At 36.6% G+C, this 23,769-nt stretch overlaps 1 protein-coding gene across 9 annotated transcripts in view; it reads left to right on the top strand.

Moving 5' to 3' along the window:
* The window catches only part of PHF21A (PHD finger protein 21A), a 127,833-nt gene that overhangs the window by 20,802 nt on the left and 83,262 nt on the right, over nt 1-23,769 (top strand). For 4 of the 9 annotated variants that reach the window (XM_069017333.1, XM_069017325.1, XM_069017327.1 and 1 more), the window contains 4 exons: nt 10,018-10,058; nt 13,855-13,990; nt 18,219-18,251; nt 20,346-20,432. In XM_069017333.1, coding sequence (XP_068873434.1) covers nt 13,937-13,990; nt 18,219-18,251; nt 20,346-20,432 — 174 coding nt within the window. In that variant the 5' untranslated portion in view covers nt 10,018-10,058; nt 13,855-13,936. Of the gene's footprint in view, nt 1-10,017; nt 10,059-11,912; nt 12,003-13,099; nt 13,132-13,854; nt 13,991-18,218; nt 18,252-20,345; nt 20,433-23,769 lie in introns of those variants that run through there. The other 5 variants (XM_069017329.1, XM_069017330.1, XM_069017334.1 and 2 more) reach the window with 3 other exon arrangements.

A 23,769-nucleotide genomic window follows, 5' to 3' on the forward strand; every position in this document is an offset into this window, starting at 1 on the left:
GAATAGGACTACCCTGGCAGAAGAATCAAGTTCTCTATAAAAGAACTTCTGAGGTACTTGGGCCACAGCTTAGTTGCACTTTTATTTAATAGTTTTGTATGAAAATAAACAGGGAAATAATGAATTGGTGTTGAAAGAGAGGAATGTGTGAATATTCAACAGTGTTGGACTTGTGTATCTGTTGGGAGAAAGGAAAAATCCGAATATTCACAGTGCTCAGCAGGAAGCAGGAAGAGGAGATTTTCTTCCTCTTAGAGGTATGCTGTGAAAACAGCGATGCAGCCTGGCAGATCAAGTCCTGTTGCATTCAAGGAACAAAAAACAACAGCCGACAATGGCTCAGAAGCTGCAGGGTAGCTGGTGTAGTAAAGAAGGAAAAAAATTAGGGCCGATTCTTGCACAGTAAATTGTGATGCTGTCATCTTTTTAAATACAGTCATTACTGCTGAAGGAAGCAGAGAGAAAAAGCTGATGCTGGAACAATCTGGTTGTTAAATCTAAGGGAAATGGGGAGAAGGGGTGGACTGCTGCTCATCTGCAGCAGAACTGCACACAGAGCCTACCTGATTTAGGCCTAGCGACAGTGCGTTGGAGGCCTTGGGAAGGCATATAGCTCCGCCAGAGTGTTTTGTCAGTGTGACGTACTTGGGAGTGTGTACAGCCTGCATGCTAAACGCCAGTGGCTGCCTTTGACTTCGCTTCTCACAGTTCTAAGAATGTAATGAAATCCCTTCTCACTCACGCTTTTATTTTGGGATGGAGGGGGAGAGAAAGGAGCTTTCAATATTCTGGTTAGTTCAGAGTTTGAAACAAGCGTGTTTTACCTAATTCTGTTTACTGCCTTTTTATTTAGGCTGTGTGTGAAACACATTGATACCTTTACATGCTCTATCATAATTTATCCGTACACAAAACCAGAAACTCGTGGAAACACTATTGATCCTTATCTAATTAATCTGTACACAGGGAATATAGTACTTACTGTTAGAGGGTCTTACGCTGGTTTTTTTCCCTTTTTAAAAATTTTTCCTTGCTGGTCTCTGTGCTCAGGAGATCAGGAATGCCAAAATGACAACATGGTTTAATGAAATAATAGCTGGTGAAATTGAAATAAGTTTGGCTAAAAAGTGAATCAAATGCAAATATCCAATGAGAATGGTTTTTACTGAGTGTAAGCAGGATGTACTTAGAACAGATGTTGTAGTCAAAAGGAGAGGAAAATGTGATACCTGCCTGGTAGCAGCAGAGGGTCCCAACCACCTTTTCAGAGTTCAGAGCACCCAACAATCAACGGAAGTCTGAGACTGTTTTACATAGAACTTTGTGAAATTAAATTCCTGTATTCTTTCTAGAAAAAATCACTTTCAGCACATGAGAAGCATTACCTTTTTCATCTTGTTCATAAAACTGAAGACAGATTAAGAAAGAAACAATTGTTCTTTTGATGCTTTTTTCATGTGAACATTTGTTCACTAACAAATAATTTTCATTTTGTCTTTTGGCAATTATTTGAAGGCTAATGTATTAGAACAAGTGACCTGTAGTGTTGTAAAGGCAAGAATTTACGTGTAGTTTCTCATTTTGAGCCGTATCACCTTCTGTTAAAATGGAAGCTCTACGTAAGATGAAACAAACACCTATATTCTTATAAGAATTTTTCAGTACCATAAAGTACAGAATATGCAAAATGCTCTGTCCTGTACCAGTATAGCACGCTGGAACTATGTAACTGCTGCAGGAAGGAAGGAAGGTCTCCCTTCTGCTGCCAGCACAGTGCTTCTACTGCTTAAGCTTGTGCATGATGTTCCCCATACCAATCTGTGAATCACTTCAACTTTTTGTGGAGTGTGACACCCCCTGGCCCACTATTCCCCCCAGAAAAACTGGGGACTGCTGGAGGTAGGACCACACAGCTGGAAGAGAACATAAAGGAGAATGCCTTGGTCAGCTAGATTAGCTGCCTGTGGGTGTGTTATTTAGCCTGCAGGCTAAATGAAAATAAAGAAACTGGAGTTGAAACTATAAACTTTGAGCAGAACTAGGCTTCACTTAGGTCTCTTGATGTACTGGTAGTCTTAACTTTTCTTGTGCATGCTTGGCAAACCGTCATTTATGTTTCATGGACACATTGAGACGAGTTTTACTGAAAGTACAGCATCTGATTTTGAAAGAACTTTATAAATACAGAACTATAAAAGATTACGTGTTATTTTAAGGTGCCCTGCCATATAATCACTGATCACAATACACCTGTGTTTTTAAATGTTTGCTTGTTAATTACATGTGTACCTGGCTTCTGTCTGATGTTTGTGGAACAGTAACATCAGCAGAAGCTTGTGTAGCTAATCTCCCTAAATCTTGCACTGTAAACCTCACTGCTGCTCCTTGTGATTCTCAGCCGGTGATATTTTAAACAGAAAGCTCTTGTGATTGCAGGGTTTGTCTTTTTGCTTCATTGCAAGTGCCTGTTCAATTTCTTTGCTCAACAAATTATCACATTTTGCTTTTTTATTTCCTAATTTTAAAATGCATTGTGTAATTGTCTGTTTCCTGTCTGTTGCATGCAAGTTGCCCTTCATCAAAATGCATTTAACACGGATTTATTCACTTAACCAACACTCCTTTTAAGTAGTTTTCACTATACTTCATAAGCATGGAAATGCTGTATAGAAAATATATAAGGTAGAAGGAAATTCGGGGTCTTTAACTGGAGCCCTGCTGTTCTGAAATCTCTTGGGGGGGAAAAAAAAGTCCAGACTCTTGTGATTCAGTATAAATGTAGTATGAAGTCTTCTGTAATGCAGAATGATCTTACAGAATATGTGTGTTCACTTTAAATAAATTAGTTCATACATTTATGTTGGGTAGTCCTTGAAAAATATATAATCTTTCAGCTTAGTTCTTTCAGTTGTTTAGTCACAATATTTTGCTTTTCATTAAAACGCTAGATTTAAGAAGACTTTAATTGATTTGCAGTCACTCTGTGCTAACATGAAACTGAAAGCTTGCTTTTACTTGCTTGTGTTTTGGACTTGCACTTTCACTGTTTCCTCTCTAAATTCTGGAAGAATGCTTTGAGTCAAATATACTTCATTTATCCTGCTTTCCCTCTCAGAGAGCAGAATGTCTTCCTTCCATCTCTACTGAGGAGACGTGTGTGGTTTGTCTAATTTTATTCCTCATGTTTAGTGTTTTCTCTCTTAACTTTTTTTTCCTTCACTTGTTTGGCATTTCCCCCTGCTGGCCGACTGCGGTAACAGCACCTCTTTCCCCGTGGAAATGGAAGGCCAAGGCTGTCCTTGAACGTCACGGCTGTGTGGTTGAGGCGTTGGCTGCTCTTCTGACATTTTTTTGATGTCCTCTGAACGTGTCTGGCAGATAGATAAATTCAAAGAATAGTCTGTGCAAGCAGGATGTGCACCTACCTGAGGTTCTCTGCATCAGAAGTGCAGTTGCACTTCCAGTGATAGTCAGAGGTATCTCTAGTTTTGCATTCGATTACTGCAGTCTTGCAGCACTACCCAGATCATCTCCTTTGTGCTCTGGACCTCTTCCCAAAATTCTTAAGGCACTTCTGCCTCACTAATGCATCATTCCCACAAGCTAAACATAAAGTGGGTTGCTAGAAGGGGAAAAAGGGTTTGGCACTCAGTAAGAAATTTCTTCTCATGTTTAAAAGGATAAAACTAGAAATCAGAGATCCCTCCCTTCTTAATGGAATTTCAGGGGGGGAAATTAATAGGTACTGGGGTAGGGTTTTCTTAATTTTTTCTTGTTCCTTGCATCTTTGGTTGTTAAATTGGTTACTAGGATTTACCATGTGTGTTTTTTCTAGAAAGAGTCTTCTCTCCTCCTCTCAACTCCCTCTCCTCCCCTTTTTCCCCTCTGTCTCTGAAGTATGAAAGGAAGGCAAGAACTTCTCAGTGACTGGAATGAGAAAGGTACAACACAGGTTAAGAACAACAGAGGTTAATAAACTGATTTTGCTCAACATACTATTAAAAAACCAAAACAAAACCATAAACCACAAATACTCAAATAGCTTCCCTTTGCATTTCTTACAAATGTTGAGACCAAACAGTGGGCTCTTACAGCTAGGAGGGAACAGCTCCTTCTGTTTTCTGTTGAGCTTCCATCTTACTTTCCTTCCCAGTGGTATATATACTTTGTAAATAACTTGAAAATAATTCAAAAAGAAAAATTAGAGTTTTAAGACTTAATAGATTAACTGACATATTATTGAAGTTAAATTGTTAAACAGTGTTTTCTAAAAAAAAAAAATTAAAAAAATTTAAAAACCACCCATGTTTCAAGCAACTTTCTGGAATGTCAAATAATGCAGCAAAAAATTTTTAGAAATAAATGCCAAACTCTGCCTTCACATCATGTAAATATTTTAATTTTGCAAAAAATTCCTCAGCTCCCTGCTTCAAATATGAAACTTTGCTGTTACACTGTTAGTAAAACGTAAACTCGTAGATCTTATTACCACTGGGGGTTTTCTTGGTGTGTGTTTAGCTAAACAGTCCTTCTAAAAAGTAATTCACTGAAATAAAAGTCCAGGCCATACAACTTTTTTTACCTGAACAAGAATTTAGCTACACTGCACATAGGATGATATTGTGTGTTTCTAAAGCCTGGTGAATAGTAACTCACTGAGCAAAGTGAGGCTTAGTGGTTCTGCAATACTAGAACTTCTGAATGCAACAGTGCTGTAAAACATCCCTGTACACTGGTGTCTGGGTAAAAAAAAGGAGAATTTTATTGATGGTGATTTTTGTGAATGTTAGGATTAGATGGGGAGACCTTGCTACCAAGTCGGAAAGAACATCTGCCAGGCTTACTAGTGGTCATAGGTTTGAGAGGCTTTTCTGATTCAAGAAATAGACAAAGACTGTGCAAAGAAGAGGGGTTTGTGCATGGGTAAAAAGTGTAGAGCCACATATCTTGGATCTGCTCAAGTGACAGAGATGATGTTGAGATTTTAAAACATGTTTGTGCTAATTTTCTACTAGGCCAAATGTAGTTAATCATTTTGCCAGAGAGTGTGATTTCATATCCCATCCCACCCCCAAGATGCTAGGAAAGACTGCGTTCAGGAAGAGTTACTAATGCCCAACATATCTGTAGTCATAGGACGAGAGCTAAGAGGGTAATCTTCAACTCTTTATATGTGTTTGGTGCCATGGCAAATTTTGGTTGATATTTTAAAAATCTATTAAAAAAAAGTGAAGTGGTTTTATCTTTACACTAGAGATGGTCTTTTAAGCTGTAATGAGTCTTCTAGCTCATTTTCAGTGTGTTAAATATAGTACTGCTTCTGCAAAGACAAATGATGGTGTCGCACACTTCTATTTAAACTTAGTTTGATGGTTTTATGAAGTGTTTCAGAGAAGGTGAAGCAATCTATCCCCAAGTGAAGTCAGCTTCAGGTGTCTTAAACTCCAATTTGCATTTGTTTCATGGCGAATCATAGCAGCAGAACTTGGAGATAGAACTGAAGTTTGTAGTTTGAATCCTGTAAGTTGTCTGCATGCATAAGCAGAAAATTCAGGCTCCTTGACCAGTTTAGGAGGAGTTATTGTATGGGGATAGGGAAGGAGGAAGAGAGAGCAGTTGTACAGATGGACAAACTGGAAAGCATGGCTTGTACACTTCAGTGCAGTCTCAGTTATCTTGAGCAATGTTGTTGATCCCTTTACCACCTGCCTGGAATGTGTTACTGGGGCTGACTGGGAATTCTCCCAGCTGCAACACAACAAGAAGATCAGATTCCGTGTTCTGGCACAAAGGAGGCTTGTTTTTATCACAGAAGCAATAGCACCAGCACTGCTAATGATAGTCATTGAAACATGAGCCTTATAATAATTTATTTTGAAATTGGTTATATTCCCTATCTGGCCTGTGTTTGGTCTTCTTAAGACTGCAGAAATCCCGCCCTGTTAAGGAATATGAGTTGCTGACTTGAAAATCACAGTAAAGTATCTGCTATGACTTGTTTTCTTGAAGATAGAGTGCTCTCTATATACAGGATATCATTCAAATATAGGAGGGAGAGCTGTTGCTTTGAGGAGTTCACAACTAAATTAAAAAGTCCAGAGAAAAAATTCTGAATCCCTTCGGTGTGGTGTGTATTTTGTGTGCAAAAAAAAAAAAAATTAAAAATGCCTTACCCTCATATTGTAGGGCAATTCTCTGAAATGTGAAAGAATATCAGTATCACAATTGCTTGTGCACAGCAATTAGTCCTTTCTTTTTTTTTTCTGAGTTCATTCTGTGCACTGAACAAGACCAAGATCCTTTTGACAAAAAGTAAAATGTACATAATTAAATATTGTAACATGATATGAATGTATAGAATCCCATGATCTGACAGTAAACATTTGATAGCTTCTAGAGTTAGGAAATATACAAAGAAAAAATTGCTGAACATGACATTTAATTCTTCCCTGTTTTTTCAAGTGAGTCTCTGGTTACAGTAGCATGAACTTTATTGTATAACTTGAAGGTAGTAATAAGTATCTAATTGTTATAATCAGACATCTTAATATACAGATAATTAGCATTTAAATAGTCTTAAGCCTTCGGGTGCTGTATGCTAAAATGTTTTCACCACCATGTGTTCTTCTGATGTCCTCAGGTGCTACCAAGCCTTAAACATAGGAGTTTTGAGATCTTAGTTTTCATAACAGTCCCATGAAATGAGTAACGCTTGCTAGCAGCATTTTTGTATCTACAAGTAACTATTCTTCTGATTCAAAAACTTCAGTAAAAATCTTAAAGTTGAACTGCAGAATATGATTGTTTTGGCAATGGTGTTTTTTTCCTTGCATAAGTTGTATAAAGTTATTGAAAAGGTTAAGAGCCTTTTCCAGGAGCTGGCATGGGTATTACTGCTGTAAGTATATGTATATATCAAACTACCCTTGTTAGTAATATTAACATTGGATTCTTAAGTCAATCCCACTGAGAAAAATGTATTTCTAAAAGTGGTTTATTTGGTTAATTCTAGTTTTAATTGAATTTTTGTTTTAATTAGTGGTAAACATAGGTAAGCATTTCTCAAGCTTTTTTCCTAATCATAGGTCATACATATATTTTGGGAAGAAGACCGTGCTCTTAATTTGACTCCCAGACCTGGGGTTTAAAAACCCCTGAAATATTGCCGAATATACTGTAATAATCTGAGAGTTAACCTTGCAGGCTCCTACTTTGGACAGTTTACAGCATGTTTCTAGAGCCTTCAAAAGGCTGCCTTAGTAAATTGGATAGCTGAGATTTTGTGATACATTTCTGCTATTGAAGTTTTTGTTAGAAATCCCTGTATAATGCTAAACTCTTCAGACTTCTCTATTGATATGAGTGATTGTGAGCTGTCTAATCTTAACTTTCTAATGTGTTTTGTAGTGAGAATGAGAGAGGCAATGTGAGTTTCTATATGTACTTTTACTGTGAACAAGAAATTATCTCATTTCTTTTACAGAGCAGACTTTATCCCTTTTTCATTAATACTATTCTGTGTTGGTTCCCAGTATCCACAAATGCAGGAGTTGTCAAGAACCAAAGTTACAGATTTAGTTGGTCATATGCTCTTCTCAACTATAAAAATGCTAAGAACAGTTGAAAACGTAAATCTGTTTAAGATGCTTGGGTTTACCAATCTTGGGTATTTGATCTTTGTTTCTCTGTCTCAATTCTCTATTTAAGAAAACTTGCCTGTATCAGGCACAAGTTTTTCTATGGCTCTCCTCAGTCTGCTGCTTATGAAGAAATGAATTTTTTATTTGTCCTAGGGCTTAGATGTTGAGTTTAAAAAACCATGCAAACCAAAAGTTCAGAATGAAAAGAGATTCAACTGATACTTCATTCTTTGTGCTTGTCCTCTGTACTAAACGAGGCAGGGATGTTAGTAAAAATAATATACCTGCATGAGGGCAGAATTTTGTGTTGCCAGAGGTTTGACATTCAAAGATTAAGCTGTTCTAAATGCTTAAGAAAAAGCCTGTAGTAAATTATGTGCTGAACAGGATGCAAAGGTATTTCCATTCCCTATATAGGTCCTCTCTAAGTGACTTCTCCAAGGCAACACAGTAGTTCACTTGGATAGTCATGATTAAACTCCTTGTGTTCTAAACTTTGTCCTTGGGAGCTCCTGGATTCTGAGTCTGGGGTTGCAGCAATATTAAATGCAATCTGAAGGTTTGTAACTGTGCAGCTTTTTTCTGCAGAGCTCTATCTTGATGGAACTAGGGTCCTGCTATGGAGGCGAGTGTCTATGTAGGGGGGAAAAAAGGAAGGAAGGAACAGTTGCTGTTATTTTTAAGTGACAGCTTTCTTGTCAGGTTGTGTGTACTCGTGCTACAAGTAAATTGATATTTTTCTTTTTTTAAATAGAAATCATGCTTATTTATTCTAAGACTGCATTTGCAGATGTGTAGCACTGACTGTTTTGTTTAGCTTTCTGAAGTCAATAATCTAGACCAGTGAGATTTTTTAAATTATTGGGTTTTTATTAATAGCATGGACGTATAGTTGTAGTTGCTTGTTGAAGACGGCAGTTAGTGCTTGCATGATGAAAGGGCTTCCTCTGTAGGTTTCTGGACTAATTAAATAACTGATTTTTAGTGGGAGGTAGAGGTGACAAGTAGGATTTTAATACCAAAAAGAAACAACTAGAGATTGAGAATAATACCTGTCTCCTCAGCACCCTCAAAAATGAAGGTATTTAAGATTCTGTGGCATCCAGAGTCAATGTACTTACTTTGAATATAACCTCAAAATAGTCTGTACTTCCCGGTTCATAACCTATCATGCTAGCAGCTGGATGTTATGTAAACTAACCTGAAATTGCTCTAAAATTAAATATAGCCTAATATTTTGTGGCTCACAATGCACAGTAAAAATTGAGACTAGGAAACTGACAATACTGTCACTGCCAACAGTAGGCTTCCTGTTTTCTTTTCTGTTCTCAGGGGTCATAAGCACCCGGTTCTGCTGGTTAGTAAATGGAAACTTCTCCACTTGTGCTGGTCTCCAATGAGTGAGAGATGATTGTAGCTTTCTACTGCTGATCTTTTTATAAGGCTGGGGCATAAACTTCAGTTCTATGATGACTTATGTGTGGATAGAAACATCTGCAAAGATCTTGTTAGCTGTGAAGTTAAAGCTTAAAATATGCTAATATTCTAGTATTTTCCTAGAAAATTTGGAGTATTTTGAAGGCTTTTTTTTAGCATTAGGCAAAGTAATTGAGCAAATGAGTTATCGTTTATAACTATCTTTTTAGAACTCTGACTCATGAGTTTTTTATGATTCATATGGTGATTTAAGAGGTATTACCTTGCTGTGCTACTGAATGTTCTACCCGTGACCCAGGCAGAGTAACAGGCAGTGCCTCTCCTCGGCCTCCACACTTCATGTCCCACCGAATTGGCTTACACTGCTGTTTGTTTCAGTCTCCAGTAGTACTCTGGGATTTGAGCTCTAGTGACTCTGCTGACCTACCACCTATTCTACCATCTTTGGGTGTTAGTGTAATCTCTAGCAGAGCTGGTGGGCAAATGTCTAGGGTGGGTAACCTTGTCATATTTAGCTGTGGCAACTGACAGGGCTTACGATATAGATTTTAATAAATGTGGTGGAGAGAAGGGCTTTCCCCCACGGGAGGGGGACACTGGCCTTGCATAGGACTAGAAAAATTTGTGCTTATAATCGCTTCTCCCCCAGTGACAGTACTAGTTTGTATTTTAATCCAGATTGAAATTGTAGGTCTCCTTAGTTTTCCCTGCCACATCAAACAGATTTTCTTTCAAAGTGGTGTTTTATAGTTAGCTTCAGCATTTAAAAAAAAATTACAACCTCCCTGGAGAAAAACCAACCAAAACCCTCTTTCTAAAATCCCAACCCTTCCCTATCCAACTTTTCAAATATTTGAATTCCTTTTTTTTTGTTTCAAAGTCTAGTTAAAATATTTGTAATTATCTTTTTTTTGTTGTTGTTGTTGTTTTTCTTTTCTAGGAGGGGGTAGAGAGCTGAAAGGGATAACTTACTCAAAACTGGTAAGTACTTCTTCCCAAGGCTAAAATGGCTTACCTAAGAATAGATAGTATGAAGATCTGGCATCTGTTCCTGGAAAAGTTTGATAGTTACTGAAACTGAAATTCTATCTATTCTTATATTCAGAAATTAAGTCTTAAAAAGTAAATGTTATTGATGGAAGCCCCAGTCTTATAAATAAAATCTCTGTAAGGCTGAGTTTTGGGCCCAAGGGTCTGTAAGTACAATGGGCATTTAAATTCATCTGCTCAAAAATAATAATATTAAGTTGGGTTTTTTTTCTGTGTATGTGAAAACCAAATTTATTTGAAGGGATTTTTGGCTCAGAAAGACTTCTCTCTAAAGTTCCGAGTTATTCAGAGTCCTTCCATACACACAGAAGGCATTCATGGCTTTGTGTGTGTCCTACCTTTGTTTGTATAAATATATATGCCTTGTCAGCTGTGTTTCTAGTGTAACTTCCAAAATAGCTGTAGTCTAAATAGCATTGTGATATTTTAGAGGTTCCCATGTAGATTATATTTAATTGAGATAACAGAACTGTGAATGCACTGATGTGATTATTGTAGAATTTCAGGTTTCATTCAGTTTTTGAGTATTTAAATAGTCCATATGCAGTGCATTGGGGCACTTATCTGAGTATGAAATTATAAGTCTTGAAGCAACCACTTAAGAAATAAGTGATTATTGGTAATAAATGAATGCCAGCAAGAAATTGAATGGAGGACTGCTGCCTCCAGTAGTTGAAATCCCTCCAAAAATGCCTAATTTACCTCTTGCTCAGTGTTCTTTCTGACTGAGACTTGGAAGTATGTCCGGATGTACAAGAGATGCATGCGCTCCTGAATCCTGTGCTTTCCTTTTGGAAATCACTGATTCTGGCATTGAGCAACGCATTTGCTTGTTTTCACTTAGAAATAATGGGATGAAGGATTATTGCAGGCACAGCCACCCATGCAATTTCAGTCATCTACAAGCTTTTATTTGAAATTATTCCACTGCCATAGGAGTAAAGGGGAAAATGTACCATGTTCTATGATTGATCCAGAGATGGTTTTACACCTCTTCGAATGTGGTACTATAGGTAGTTTATAATGCCACTGAACTAAGTTTTTAAATCTTCCCTTTAAGTTCAGTCTAAAAGAATAAAAGTTCAAAAATACTGAAAATTTTTGTACTTGCAAAATGTATGGCCAGTTACGTAGTTTTGTGCCTCCTCTTAAAGGAAGTATGAGCAATATTTAACCAGATGCCCTGATAGATATTTATAGGCATTATTCTATGTAAACTGTAAAATGCAGTTTAGGTTTTGCTGGATGTAAGGAACGATTCTTTTTTTGGGGGGAGGGGGTTGTGGTTTTTTGGTTTTTTTTTGTTTGTTTGGTTGGTTGGTTTTTTTTTTGTTTTGCCTTTTTTTTTTTTTACTGTATTGTTTTTTTAACATTGGATAAGGATATAAGGTCCTTTGGGGGAATTCTAGGCAGGGATAACTAAATAGTTATTCCTGCTTGGGAAGGGAAGCTGCCAGTGTGTGTTCTAGAAAGAAACAATTGTATATATTTCCTATTCATAATTTGGCAGCTTGACCAAACTTTTAAATTAAATATATTTTTTCATGTTTATACCCCTATAAACATAGCTAGGCTGAGCAACGACTGAGCTAGGCTGAGCAAAGCAGTGTCACTTTTTTCTTGAACCTCTTAAAAATTAATTTTGAAAAATCTTGCTAGCTGTTCAAGGCATAGATGCAATTAGCTTGGATTAGTTTTTATGAACCATCAATACTACAATTTCTATCTGTCAAATTAAGTTGTGCATTAATAGAAGTAGCTTAATCTTTATATGTTCTTTTACAGAAATTCTGTGTCATATTTGCCAGGAACATGTATTGGACATTACAGTTACATATATTTAAGTGATGGATATTTTTTATATTCTCAGTTGAGGTAATTGTTTTGCTGTTCTGCACTCAACATTGAAGTTAGTGTGTAGCTACAGAGTGATACGAACTATTCATCATGTGTACCTTCTGATTTGTTGAAGACACACTGAGAAAGAAACTGACCTTATCTGCCTGTATCTTTACACTGAAACTGAATTTCCAAGGGTCAAAAGACTTCTTGCCTCTGTAGTGGGTTCCAGTTTTCATTAACCAGTCTCCCACGTGGTTTTCTGAAGCATGGCTTCTTTTGAAACTGCAGTGGTAGGGACTTGAAGCATGCTATAATTGTTTTTGTCAGTGAGTGGAAGTAATAATCCATGATTCTGTTTTCTCATTACTGTTTGTGGTAATAGGACAGGGAACTATATGTAATTTCCGTGTATCCCTTGATACAGATTACAATTTTATAGAGGCTAGTGCTGCAAAGGCAGCTGTTTTCACTCATCTGTGTCACATGTGGGAGAGGCCCTTTCGGAAGGTCATTTCATGTGTTGACTAGAAAGTTTGATCAGGCTTTTGTTATTTAAATAAGCAACTTTAGGCTAACAGCAGACAACACTGATGAAGAGTTTAAATATAATGCTTTTTAAACCCCCTTTATAGTCTTCTCTTTTTGTAACACATTTCTGTTTGAAAAGATAAATGATAAACAAACAAAACAAAACACACACCTTCAACCTTTTTATTTCAGGAGTTCACGAATTTGTCCACTACTTCAGTTTACTGTAGTGAGACAACATTAAAATAAAATTCTTTAACTTATCATAGTTACTTTCTTTTTACAGCCTGCATGTTTAATCTAAGATGTCAGGATCCTTCTGAAAACACTGTAGTCTCATTAGGAAGGCCACAATACCTGTGCAATGATTGTGAGCAATTTTCAAAAAAAAAGAAAAATAGGAACTATTTTAACTGCAGCAATTCCTTAATTGTGGTGTCTGGATGCAAAAGTGACTGGAAAAATTGCTATATAATGTTTTCCAGTGACTTTCATGTGTATGTATTTATAGATGTTTTTACACAGGTTGCCCTATGATTTGAGCATATGGGAATCTCAGTCCTGTTTCAGAAGCTGATACTGTTAACATATTTCTGAACAAAAATCTCTTGTCCAGCATTCAAGGCTTTTAGAAGTATGTCTGATAATGCTTTTCTATGTCAGAGATTGGGGGGATTGATTTGTTTGTAGTACAAGTGAAGATGGTAAACTTTATACTCATGATCTACAAGTAGATTTCCAAGATTAAAAATATTTTAAAGTTTATCTTTTTGAAATGTCTTGTGCTGTTTCATATCACTCTTCTGTTCCTTCAGAACTCATTTCAACTGAAATTACTAACTTGGCACAAACTTTAGGCAGTGGGTTATTAATATATTAATGTTGTTCTGTTAGATAACATGCACACTGTCCCATCTAAGAACAGCTCTATAGTATCATGGAAGTGTGTTAATGCAGTACATTCAATTTAACTATTTATTGCAGTTGTAGAATTTTATTCTCCAGAATAAGTTTTCATCTACACGGATTTTTAAAACATTCTTGGTAGTTAAATTTTCTAATTTAACATGCAACTGCAATAGGATATTCGTAGGAAATAACTGCCTGCAAACTAAGATAAGGGATAAGTATGTCAACTTTGGGATATGTGGGAAGTAACAAATTTGGCTAAATGACTCCAAGGCAGGCATTTTGTAGAGCCTGCAGATTTCTTGTGTTCAAAAGACTTACTGTGTTTAGGTTAGAAAGCTGTGTTTGAGTATAGTTCACTATTGAATTCTTGTTCTGTTAAAATCTCCTTTTTTCAAATTCACTTTTCCCCTTCACCAACCAAAACAAAACCTTTATTTTTCTATAGGACTGGTGTTAAAGAGGAAACCAGAAACTAAAGGCACTGGAATCAGCAAAGACACTTCTAGAGAAAGTGGAGAAGGTAGAGAATGGAGCTGCAGACTCTACAGGAGGCTCTGAAAGTGGAAATTCAGGTTCACCAGGTAATTTATATTCTTTCTTGCTTTAGAGCAATAGCAGCATTAGTACTGCTGACAGTATTACTACTAATGGGAGCATTAAGCAATACCACTATGACTATAGTAATAATTGTTTTATAAGCTTGAAACTACTTCAGAATTTTATACTCTGCATTTTGACCTCACCACCTGTTGTTTTTTGGCAAATGTGAAAGATCTACATATCAAGCTGTGGGTGGGGATTTGGTTTTTTTTAGTATTCTGTAGCAGTAATAAAAACATTCTGAAAACCGTGTTCAGCTGCTTCTGTCTGGAAGGTTTTTCTGATGTTCTGAAGCCAGCTTCAGTATTCAGTTGGCAATGGAGGAATATGGTGGAGGACCTTTGAAGTGAAATGTATACAGTGCTGCATAGTTTAATCTGGTGCTTCTCTTCTGGCATGTTTTCTACTTTAGTAGCTTCTAAACTATATGTTTGATAACCAAAATGTTGTAGTGCTTGGGCTTTGTAAATTTTGACATGTTGGGTCTTTGTACTAGTAGCCTGTTCCATACTACATGGCAGTAGGGTTGCCGTTTTTGTTACGATGTTTTCTTGCCATTTTGTTACAATGCCAACGAGGAACTATTAAAAATAATGATAATAAAACCTAATTTAGTAAATATAGGAGGATATATGCAAATTAATTCTTGGAAGAAAATTACTACAGCCATAGACACAGACTAGATGCCAACTTGAAATATTAAATTTAATAAGGAGACCTTTTCTAAACACAGTTCTCCAAGTATTTCTGAAGCTCTTCAGATACCTGAAACTCACAACTGTTACACAGTAGATAAAAGAAATATATGATAAGTTACATTGATCAGTGTAGTCCATCATATGAAATTTGGAAAATGTTTCAAAATTACTTGGTGGCTTGTCTAAAATGTGATCTGGATGGCTTGTTCTGTACTTGCTGCAATGATGAGCATATTGCTAGAACTCGAATGGGTGAATTAGTAAAATCAAGCTATGTCTGCTTTAAAAAAAAGCAACTTAGAGCTAGGGAGGAAAACCTGAAAAAGCTAAGGATGGATTTCCAGAACTATAGATGATGAGTATTTTGCTCTCCTCAGAAATTCCAAGGCCTTTGTATTCAAAACTTCAATGAAGTTTTTTTATGGGGGTAAGGAAGTTCAGAAATTACCCATGACATTTTGTTGCAGACATAGAAATGTTTAAGGCCAGTAAGTAATTTTTTCAAGTATTAACTACTGTAAAGCAATCCAAATGTTAATCATGCTCGTGTTTGTATGACAGCATTTACCTCTTGTGTGCATCTTCATTCCCCTTTATGCCCAAGTGAACCAAAAATTTTAAGACTGTGAATTTTGAATAATCTTTGGCATCTGTTCATAATGATGCTGTTGAACAGGAAATTGTCCGAAAAGACTTTTTTTAACATCTTAAAGTTGGTGGGGTTTTTTACTTTGTTTGCTTTAACTTTGCCCAGTTGTCATTAAAAGTGAGGTCTGCGCAAGCATCAACTTTAATTAAATTCGGTTTGAGTTGGTGAAACTAGAAAAACCATTATATCAGAAGGTTGTCCTTTTTAATTCAAGACACTCTATATTTCTATAATTAAGGCTAAGAAAAAGCCTATATGTTTACAGTGAAAAATAACACTTGCAACAAAGTGTTGGGTGCTTCAGTAAAGGTTTTGCAGACCATGCTTGTGTGGTTATTGCTTTCCAGTATGCGCACTGATAGACATTAAACTGGTTGGGGCACAAAAAGGAAAAATAAATCTTCAAATGAAATGCTTTAACTTTTTTGTATAGCTCTGAATTTTATAACCTAAAGAGATACAATATGTTCCTTCTTTTTACTCAGGATTTATAGAGAATTGTCTCTTGTCATCCTTTACTTCTGTAGTATTTTTTTTTTTCTGGGGACTCTCTAACAAAGCTTGCCAATGCTCACAGTCATGGTTTGTTGTCCCATTGGATGTGGTAGACAGGTGTCTGTGATGAGCATAAGGAATTCAGCTCAGCACTGTAGCCAAATCCTCCCAGCTTCCTGATGCAGCGTGTTGCCTGTGGCTGCTTACGCTGTGGCTGTACAGGTGATGCTCAGTATGATGGTGATTTTGTTTGTAGAATAGCTCCTTGGGTTTTGCCTCTTCTGTTTCACTTCTAGAAGTCTGTCTGAAGCTTTCATCATGCTGCTTTGGCAAAGTGCATCTTAAACTACTACCAATAAGGACCAAAAAAAGGTGTTTAGTTGTTCAGAAAAAGCTACTTTTTTGGTTTACTTTCTATGATCAGAGAATCCACCATGAATGACATCTGACAAGATTATTTCCTGTTTCAGTGTACAACTTGAATATTCAAATGTCTTCCATGTCAAGGCTATATTGCTTGTCCTGAGAAGAAATGCATCAAGTCTAAGTAGTTCATTCTGCTACTGTGTTGACTTAATTAAGGTTATTCTGAAGCAGTCTGCTTTTCATAGTTTTGATCACAAGAGGTGTTAAAGGACTTATATTTAGCTATTCTTACAGAAGGGTTGAGTTTCATTGATGATTCCTCAAGCTGATGTGTGGAAGGAACCTAAAACATCCTTGTTCTTCTCTTATTTCATGGCAGAAAGACCAGTAGCTTTTGAAAATACCTTAAATTTAGCTTATATTTGAGGTCAGTGCAAAAAAAAAAATTATTTTTCCTTAGAACTGTATGACATAGTACTGTGTGATCCAAAAATTTAGCAGTATTTTATGAAGAGTTTACAGTACTGACTGTATTGTCTTATGACTGTGTCTGCAGGAGCACTTTATATAAAAACTAACAGATTTGTTGCTTGTCAAGCTCCAATGTGGCAGGAAGCACCGAGGAAAAATAAGCTAAGTGTGTTCTTGAGATACTGAATGGCAGCATGACGAAACAATAATATTCAGTGTAGATAAATGCCAAGTGATGCACTGGGAAAAAACTGGCCCAGTTTTACATCTGCAATAGCAGGCTGTGAACTGGCTGTTGGCACAGTGGAAGGAGTTTTTGCAGTAGAGAGTACTTGAGTGTTGCATGTAGTTTTAAACTTTGTTTCCAGATGATAGAGGCAAACTAGAGAATTTGTGCATGAGGAGTCTTTCAATCTGAAGAAGTGAGGACTGAGGGGGGAATATGTGGTGTGGAAAAAATGTAAAAAGGAGCTGGATAGAGAAGCTGCCTTTGAATCATACAGTGTTTCAAGTTGGAAGTGATCTGTAAAGATCATCAGGTCCAGGTTCCAACTGCTCTTGACTCAAGTCAGCTCTGGTTTTCCGTAACCGTATTAGTCCCCCATACTTGCATTGTAAGGAAACAGATTCAAAAGAAAAAGGAGGCCATCCATTTACATAAGAGTCCTGTAATTTAACTTGGGAACTTACTGTCACAGAATCTAGAATGTTTTCCTGGTTCAAAAAGTAATTAAAGCAGATCAATGAAAGAAATGTATGTTAGTAGCTACTAAACCTAAGACATAATCTTTGAAGACATTAGAGATGTAAATTTCTACAAATTTACCAAAAAAGATAATAGGAGTTTTTTGTTTGCGTTGTCCTTTTCATTCTGGGCTCTGGTTTTCTTTGGTAACTTTCTCCTTGCTTAGCAATAGACAACATTGTCCTGCAGCTGCCTGAAGGAAGTGAAGGAGGAAGAATAGTGAATGGTAACAATCTGTCTGTTTTCCCTTGGATGTGGAGGGCATCTTTCCTACAGTGATCTCAATCTCTCTCTCTGAGGGAGAAAAGTGGCAAAGATACTTCTGAGCATGGGTCTTCCATCTGGTACCAGCCAAGTCAACACACAGGCAAAGCTTTAGTACTTGAAATATTCTGCCCTTGAATATACAAACAGCTTTTGTGCCCGCAGCCGTTATCTGTGGTTTGTGTTTCTTGCGACTGCAAGCAAAGAGGGCAGCAGTTCTAGAGGAGACACAGCTATTAGATTATCTTACCCAGCTGGCTTAAATTGTCTTTAAAAAGCATCATTTGTTCAAGAGCTGTTTAGGAGGAGCAAAAGTGATGGCTGAATACAGTACTTTTACTATATTAATAAGAATGGGTTTGGAAATGTTATAATACTGGACTCCAGGCTTTGCTATTGAAATGTTGTAAACTGAATATTTTGCTTTTATAAAGGTTCTTAAAAAATACTGAATTTTAAACTGTTCAACAAGATTCGTAATGAAAATCTTCATTGTATTGTTGCATCTTTTTTCTTTCTAGAAATTGGTTGCCCAAATGAAGCAAGATCCACAGGTAACTATTTATTTTTGTATTGGATTAATTCCATTAAAAATGCAGGAAATAACAGTGCATGAAATTTGAGAATTTTAGGTTTCTAGATCACCTTCTTCCTTGCTAACAAAGTGTTTAGAAGAAAACTTATGAACAAGTTTTTGAACGATGACTGTTGGATTGTTTAAAACAAAACCAAAATTCTTGCCACTATGGAGCCTTTTGCCTCATGCATATTCTTAATAGTCTAAATCAAGCGACTTTTCTGGGCTATGGTGCCGTTCAGATGTGCAGTAAGTTTCTGATTCTATTGGAAAATGCTCTTTATAAAAGCCGCCATTATTAGCAATCATTTTTTTCCTTTTTGGAGTATCAGAAGATTCACAGTACAGGAAGAGAGAGGATATTCTGTCCAAGAAATTTTGTCCAAACAATATAGCTTAAGCTTGTGTTCAGATTGCCTGTCTTGGGTATCTTACCAGCACTGTAGTGTCCATAGAACGGGCACTTGGCCTTGGGAAGTTTCAGAGCTACTGAGGTTGGATAACTGGACTCCTTGCATAGACAGCAGAAGTCATCCCTTTCCCAACAACTGCGTAAGGTCCCTGGGTTTTCTTGTACAGCAGTTAAACACTCCAGGATGCTGGATGGGGAGTTCTGTGGAGCTCTCAAACCAGTCTCAAATGTTGAGTAGAGGGACAAAGGCCGCTCACTTGAGGTTTGCTCTTAAGAGCTCCCATCCCCATACAATAGTAAATGTCCTGTAATTTTCTGAATGTACATTTTTTTCTGAGCTCAGTGAGGTGAGAAGACAGCTTTTAGTAACACTCAGGTAGTTAAACCTCTGACAGGGAGGGTTAAGCAGGGTTTATTGAAAAATCTGGTTTTTTGAACGTTCTTATTCTGATGGGATTTGGGTAAGATCTGCTGCTCTTATTCGCTGGTCAGGTCTGCTAACAATTAGTCTGCAGAGCAGTTTGCTTTCAGTTCATATTTGCTGAAAGTGAAGTCATGCTGCAAGCAGCCATGCAAAGTTCCTAGAGTCAGGAAAAGTAAATCTGGTCCCTGTTTCCACTGGTCTTAATGCGTTTTTATCCCAGATTATTAGGTAGAATCTAAAAGAAGGGAGGATGACAGGGCAATATCTGGTTTTGCTGGAATTGGAGACTATCTGCAAGCTGAAATCAAAATGCATTTCAAAATTCTATGGAGGAATATAAAAATAGGGAATATGCATGAAGTTCCTGTGATGATATTAATCTTATGTTTTAATATTTCTTCTTAGCGGACTAAACCTGCATAATCTAGTATAAAAACTTTACAATGTAAATGAGAACAAAAGAAGTGAGAAAGGAAAAAAATTAAGGAAAACCTGCTTCCCTGTCATGTTTCTGCAGAGCTTTGCAGGTTTTAAACTAAGGACAGATGTTTCTTCAATTTCTTTTTATTTCAGTAGAAAAGAAAAAGTCCTGGTAAAAATTGTTTTCTGTCTGCATCTTTCTAGTGATGCTTATGGCTTTAAAATCTGAAACTTAGGAAAGTGCTACTGTAAGCAAAGTGCTGATATGAATGATGTGCCAAGGCAAATGTAATTCTCTCTAGTACGGTCTAAGGCATAAACATACATGGAAATAAGGACTTAGGTATGTTTGCCTTCAATTGATACATGTGTCAATTAAGATTTAATAGATACATTTGATACCCTACACAGTTAAATGTAAATGTCTTTGTATAAGTAGCATAGGTGAGAATGTTTTAGATAACATACCCTAGTGTACTGTTATATACAGTATGATACTATTGTATTGCATATTAACAACCATTTCTGGTTTAATTTGTAAACTTGGTGAAATGTACAAACATGCTTTATAATGTGAAAAGCACTAATGGATGTTTTAATGAAATCTTCTTTCCAAACTGGGCTATCTCTCTGAGTGCTAGAAAGGTCCTCTGATTATTGTTGCACTCAGCAACTTAAATAAGGCTTTGTTGAGCCATTTGAATTTTATTGACTGTACATCCAGAGGTGCTGTATTTATAGTACACTATGCAAAAACAAAAAACCCACCTTCCTGCTACTACTCTATGTTAACAAATGGAATATCTTTCTCACAGATATTTTTTCTTTCTAATCAGAACGCTGATTTGAAGAAACAGCTTCATGAACTTCAAGCCAAAATCACAGCTCTGAGTGAGAAACAGGTAGGGAAACAGAGATGTATTTTTAACACTGTGTTCTAAAGATGTCTCTTTTCCCAGCTTCCAAGAAAGCTGCTAAATCTTTAAGTGCAAAAATAAGCGTGGGCAACCAGACATTTTTGATTTTTATTCGATTTCTCAACAGAGGATAGGATGAGTTATTGTGAGTCTATCAAACAAGAAACTAGTTTAATCAGCGGAAGCTATAGCAATTTTTCTTGTGTTGAAACTAATGTTTTCTATTAAGGGAGATGGAAAAATGGATTAATTTTGTCACTTTCTTTATTATTATCTTGAAACTTCTAAACTTGACCATTCTGGCTTAGGCAAATCTTTAGAATTTGGTTTAGTATGTCCACACTGTGTGTATGGGTGAGTATGCTGGAATTTTTCTTAATGTCAAGACCAATTAAATTTATGTCAGTTATGGGTACTTAATAGACAATTTGAAAATTAGTTGGATGCTTTTACCATGATAAATTACACCACAGTTGTCTTATGTTTGCCATTTGGTAGGAATTCTCTTTGACAGTTCTAAAGTGTGAGTAGTAATTACAACTGAATGCTTAATAGAAAGATTATTGAACTTAAACATGGGCCTTGTGAAGAAAAATAATAATACTAGTAATAGTAATACTGAGGTACCCACAAAACTTGTTCTCACTTTTGTTTTTAAAAAAATAAAAGAGCTACACATACACAAACCCCTCATACACCACACTATCCCATCCCTAGTTAACTAACTTAAGCAGTCCCTTAATTGTATTGCTCAATGTGTCAATAATGGAACCAAATTAGGTCAATAGATTAGACCTTTGAAGAGGGAAAAAAAATTTAGAGCCTAGGTAAATGCATGTGTGTCACAACTAGATACCTCCATTAATCTGTTACTAGCTGCATGTGTTCTGAGAATTACTATCCGTAAGAAAATGGCCAGACAGTGATTAACATTTATCTAGAAATTTTGTTTACTGAAAAAATTACAGTATGTTTTAATAGGAGGACAATGAATCTAGGAAAAAACATGTAAGGATAATAAAGAAAATGATTTTTTAAATGAAAATAGTAGTTCAACAAAAACAAGTTTTGCTGATGTGATAGCACGCCTCTCTTGAAGATGATTTATTCTCTAAAACCAGCATGAGCCTCTGCATGTGGCTATGTCTCACAGCAAGCTGTTTCAGGATTCTCTGGTGTAAGCTCTGGATGCCCATGGTAATTTCAAAATGAGCTTGTCTTGACGCCATGGAGCAAACTGTATTGACTGCCAGTTCATGTGATGAGCATGGACAGGCAGTGAGATACTGAGTGGAATGTGAGAAACCAAGTACATCCTACCGTAACTTTTAAACTTGTTTTTATAACTCTCTAAGGTTGTGCTACAGAATGGTCTATACTAACATGTATTTTAAATTACCCATCACTAGAAATGGAGCTGTATCTTTTCTATTGAACTCAAAGTACTAAAGCACACTTGTTCATGGGATGAACATGGGTTAAGTTTCCAAAAGATGTTGGAAAATAAGTTTGACTTCTACTACACAGTGAATACAGTCAGCATGAAGTCACAGTAGTTTGCTTCTTTGTATTTTTGTGGGTTTGATTATCAGAACAACAGTGAATTTCTCTATGGTTGTTGAAGTTTAAATATTTTGTTATCTCTACCACTGGACTGCAGAGCTGCCAGTGTTCCAGACAATAATGTTGTTAAAGTCGTATGACTGCTAAAATGCAATGATCATGGTAAATGTAAGTTCTGGGAAAAGAACCACAACTTCTCTATGCAGAGAAGTGCTCACTCCCTCTTTATTTGCAGCAATCTGTTGTATAGAAATCTGTGGCTTAGCAATGCAGTTTAGCAGCACCTTAGAGACTACAACAAAGCCCTTTTTTCTGTTTTCACTTTCACTTCTCTTCAGGAAAAATCATTATTATAAATTGCTTTATGGATAGAATATTAATCAACAATTTAATTTTTACACAGCATGGAAAAATGTGTGGGTTTGCATAGTAAATATAATAGTTTACATCATGCAGTGCTTGTGTTAAGAAGGGGCACAACATGTGTAATCTGTAGTCTTGTTTAGAGTCAAGTAGTTTTGATGGCTGATATCCAATGAATAAACACTGAGGGCCCAACTCCACTGTGGACAGTTATAGGACACATGATGGTCACTGTTCAATAAGCTTTTAATGAAGTTTGAGAAACTAAAGTTGCAGCCTGTGTGGTGTCCCTATTGGAGACGTGGAGCTGAGACCCTGGTGTTAGAGAGGCAGAATAATGAAATATTTCTGGCTTGTGAAATGTTATGTCACCCTAATGCATGCTTTTTCTTTGCTATCTTATTTAATGAAGTTGGATGAAGACTTGTGCAAGAACCAAGTCAGTGGTAGGTTTAGCTAAAAGCTTTTAGTTGCTTTAGGACTTCCCTCCATTTCTGAAGCATTGTGAGAGTGGTGCCGACACTTGCTGCCAGTCGCTGCAGTGATTCATAGTGGCTTAGGTATCTTGCTGAGAATTAATAATGACAGTTCTGTTCAGAAGTTTGTGAAATTGAGGAGATCTGGCAAAGTACAAAAAGAAAGCAAGTAGGCTGTACAGTGTGTAGGCTTAAACCTAAAAAAAATTGTTAGCTGATGCAGGGTTGAACTGTTACAGCATAAGGTATGTCATATATTCATATGTTTTTTGAAAATGTCAGAGGTGAAAATAAAGTCTTTGATTTGTTACACCTGAGAGACGATGGAGCAGTGTATGCTGAGTGTGTTAACACTTGAAAGGAAAACTGCAAAAAGAGAAAAAACTTACTTGAAGATAACTTGCATTTGAAGGGCAGTAAGCTTGAATCCTTCAGTCTAGCAGATTTCCCTCTGCTAGTCTCTTTGTGTTATTTTCACAGAGTTCTAAACTGTGCTTACTTCTTTTCTAATCTGAGTGCAATAAGGGGAATTCATTTTAGCAGTCTTGCTCCTCAGCCGTAAATGTGAGAGCTGCAGTCAGGAAACTCTGAATGCATTGGTTTTAAAAATGGTTTCCTCTTTCTTTCCCCACCCTCCTCTTCAATAAAGAGAAGTCAAGAGTAACTTTTTTCAGAACAGTTGTAATTGCCAAATCTAAGGCTTGGGTTGTAAATGTGAATTAATTCTGTTGCTTTGGAGCACTGTTTTTTATTATGTTTTCACATCTTTGGAAGAAAGTCATAGTCTTAGCACTTTTTCCTTTATATCCTCTGATGGTGTCTTCTCTTGGCATTCTGATTTGTAGAATTTTACCCACAATAACTTATCACTACTTGGCTTTTGTCTGTGTTAAATACACTCTTTACAATAAAAACATCCA

The sequence above is a fragment of the Aphelocoma coerulescens genome, chromosome 5 (genome assembly GCF_041296385.1).
Source record: "Aphelocoma coerulescens isolate FSJ_1873_10779 chromosome 5, UR_Acoe_1.0, whole genome shotgun sequence".
NCBI classification, from domain to species: Eukaryota; Metazoa; Chordata; class Aves; order Passeriformes; family Corvidae; genus Aphelocoma; species Aphelocoma coerulescens.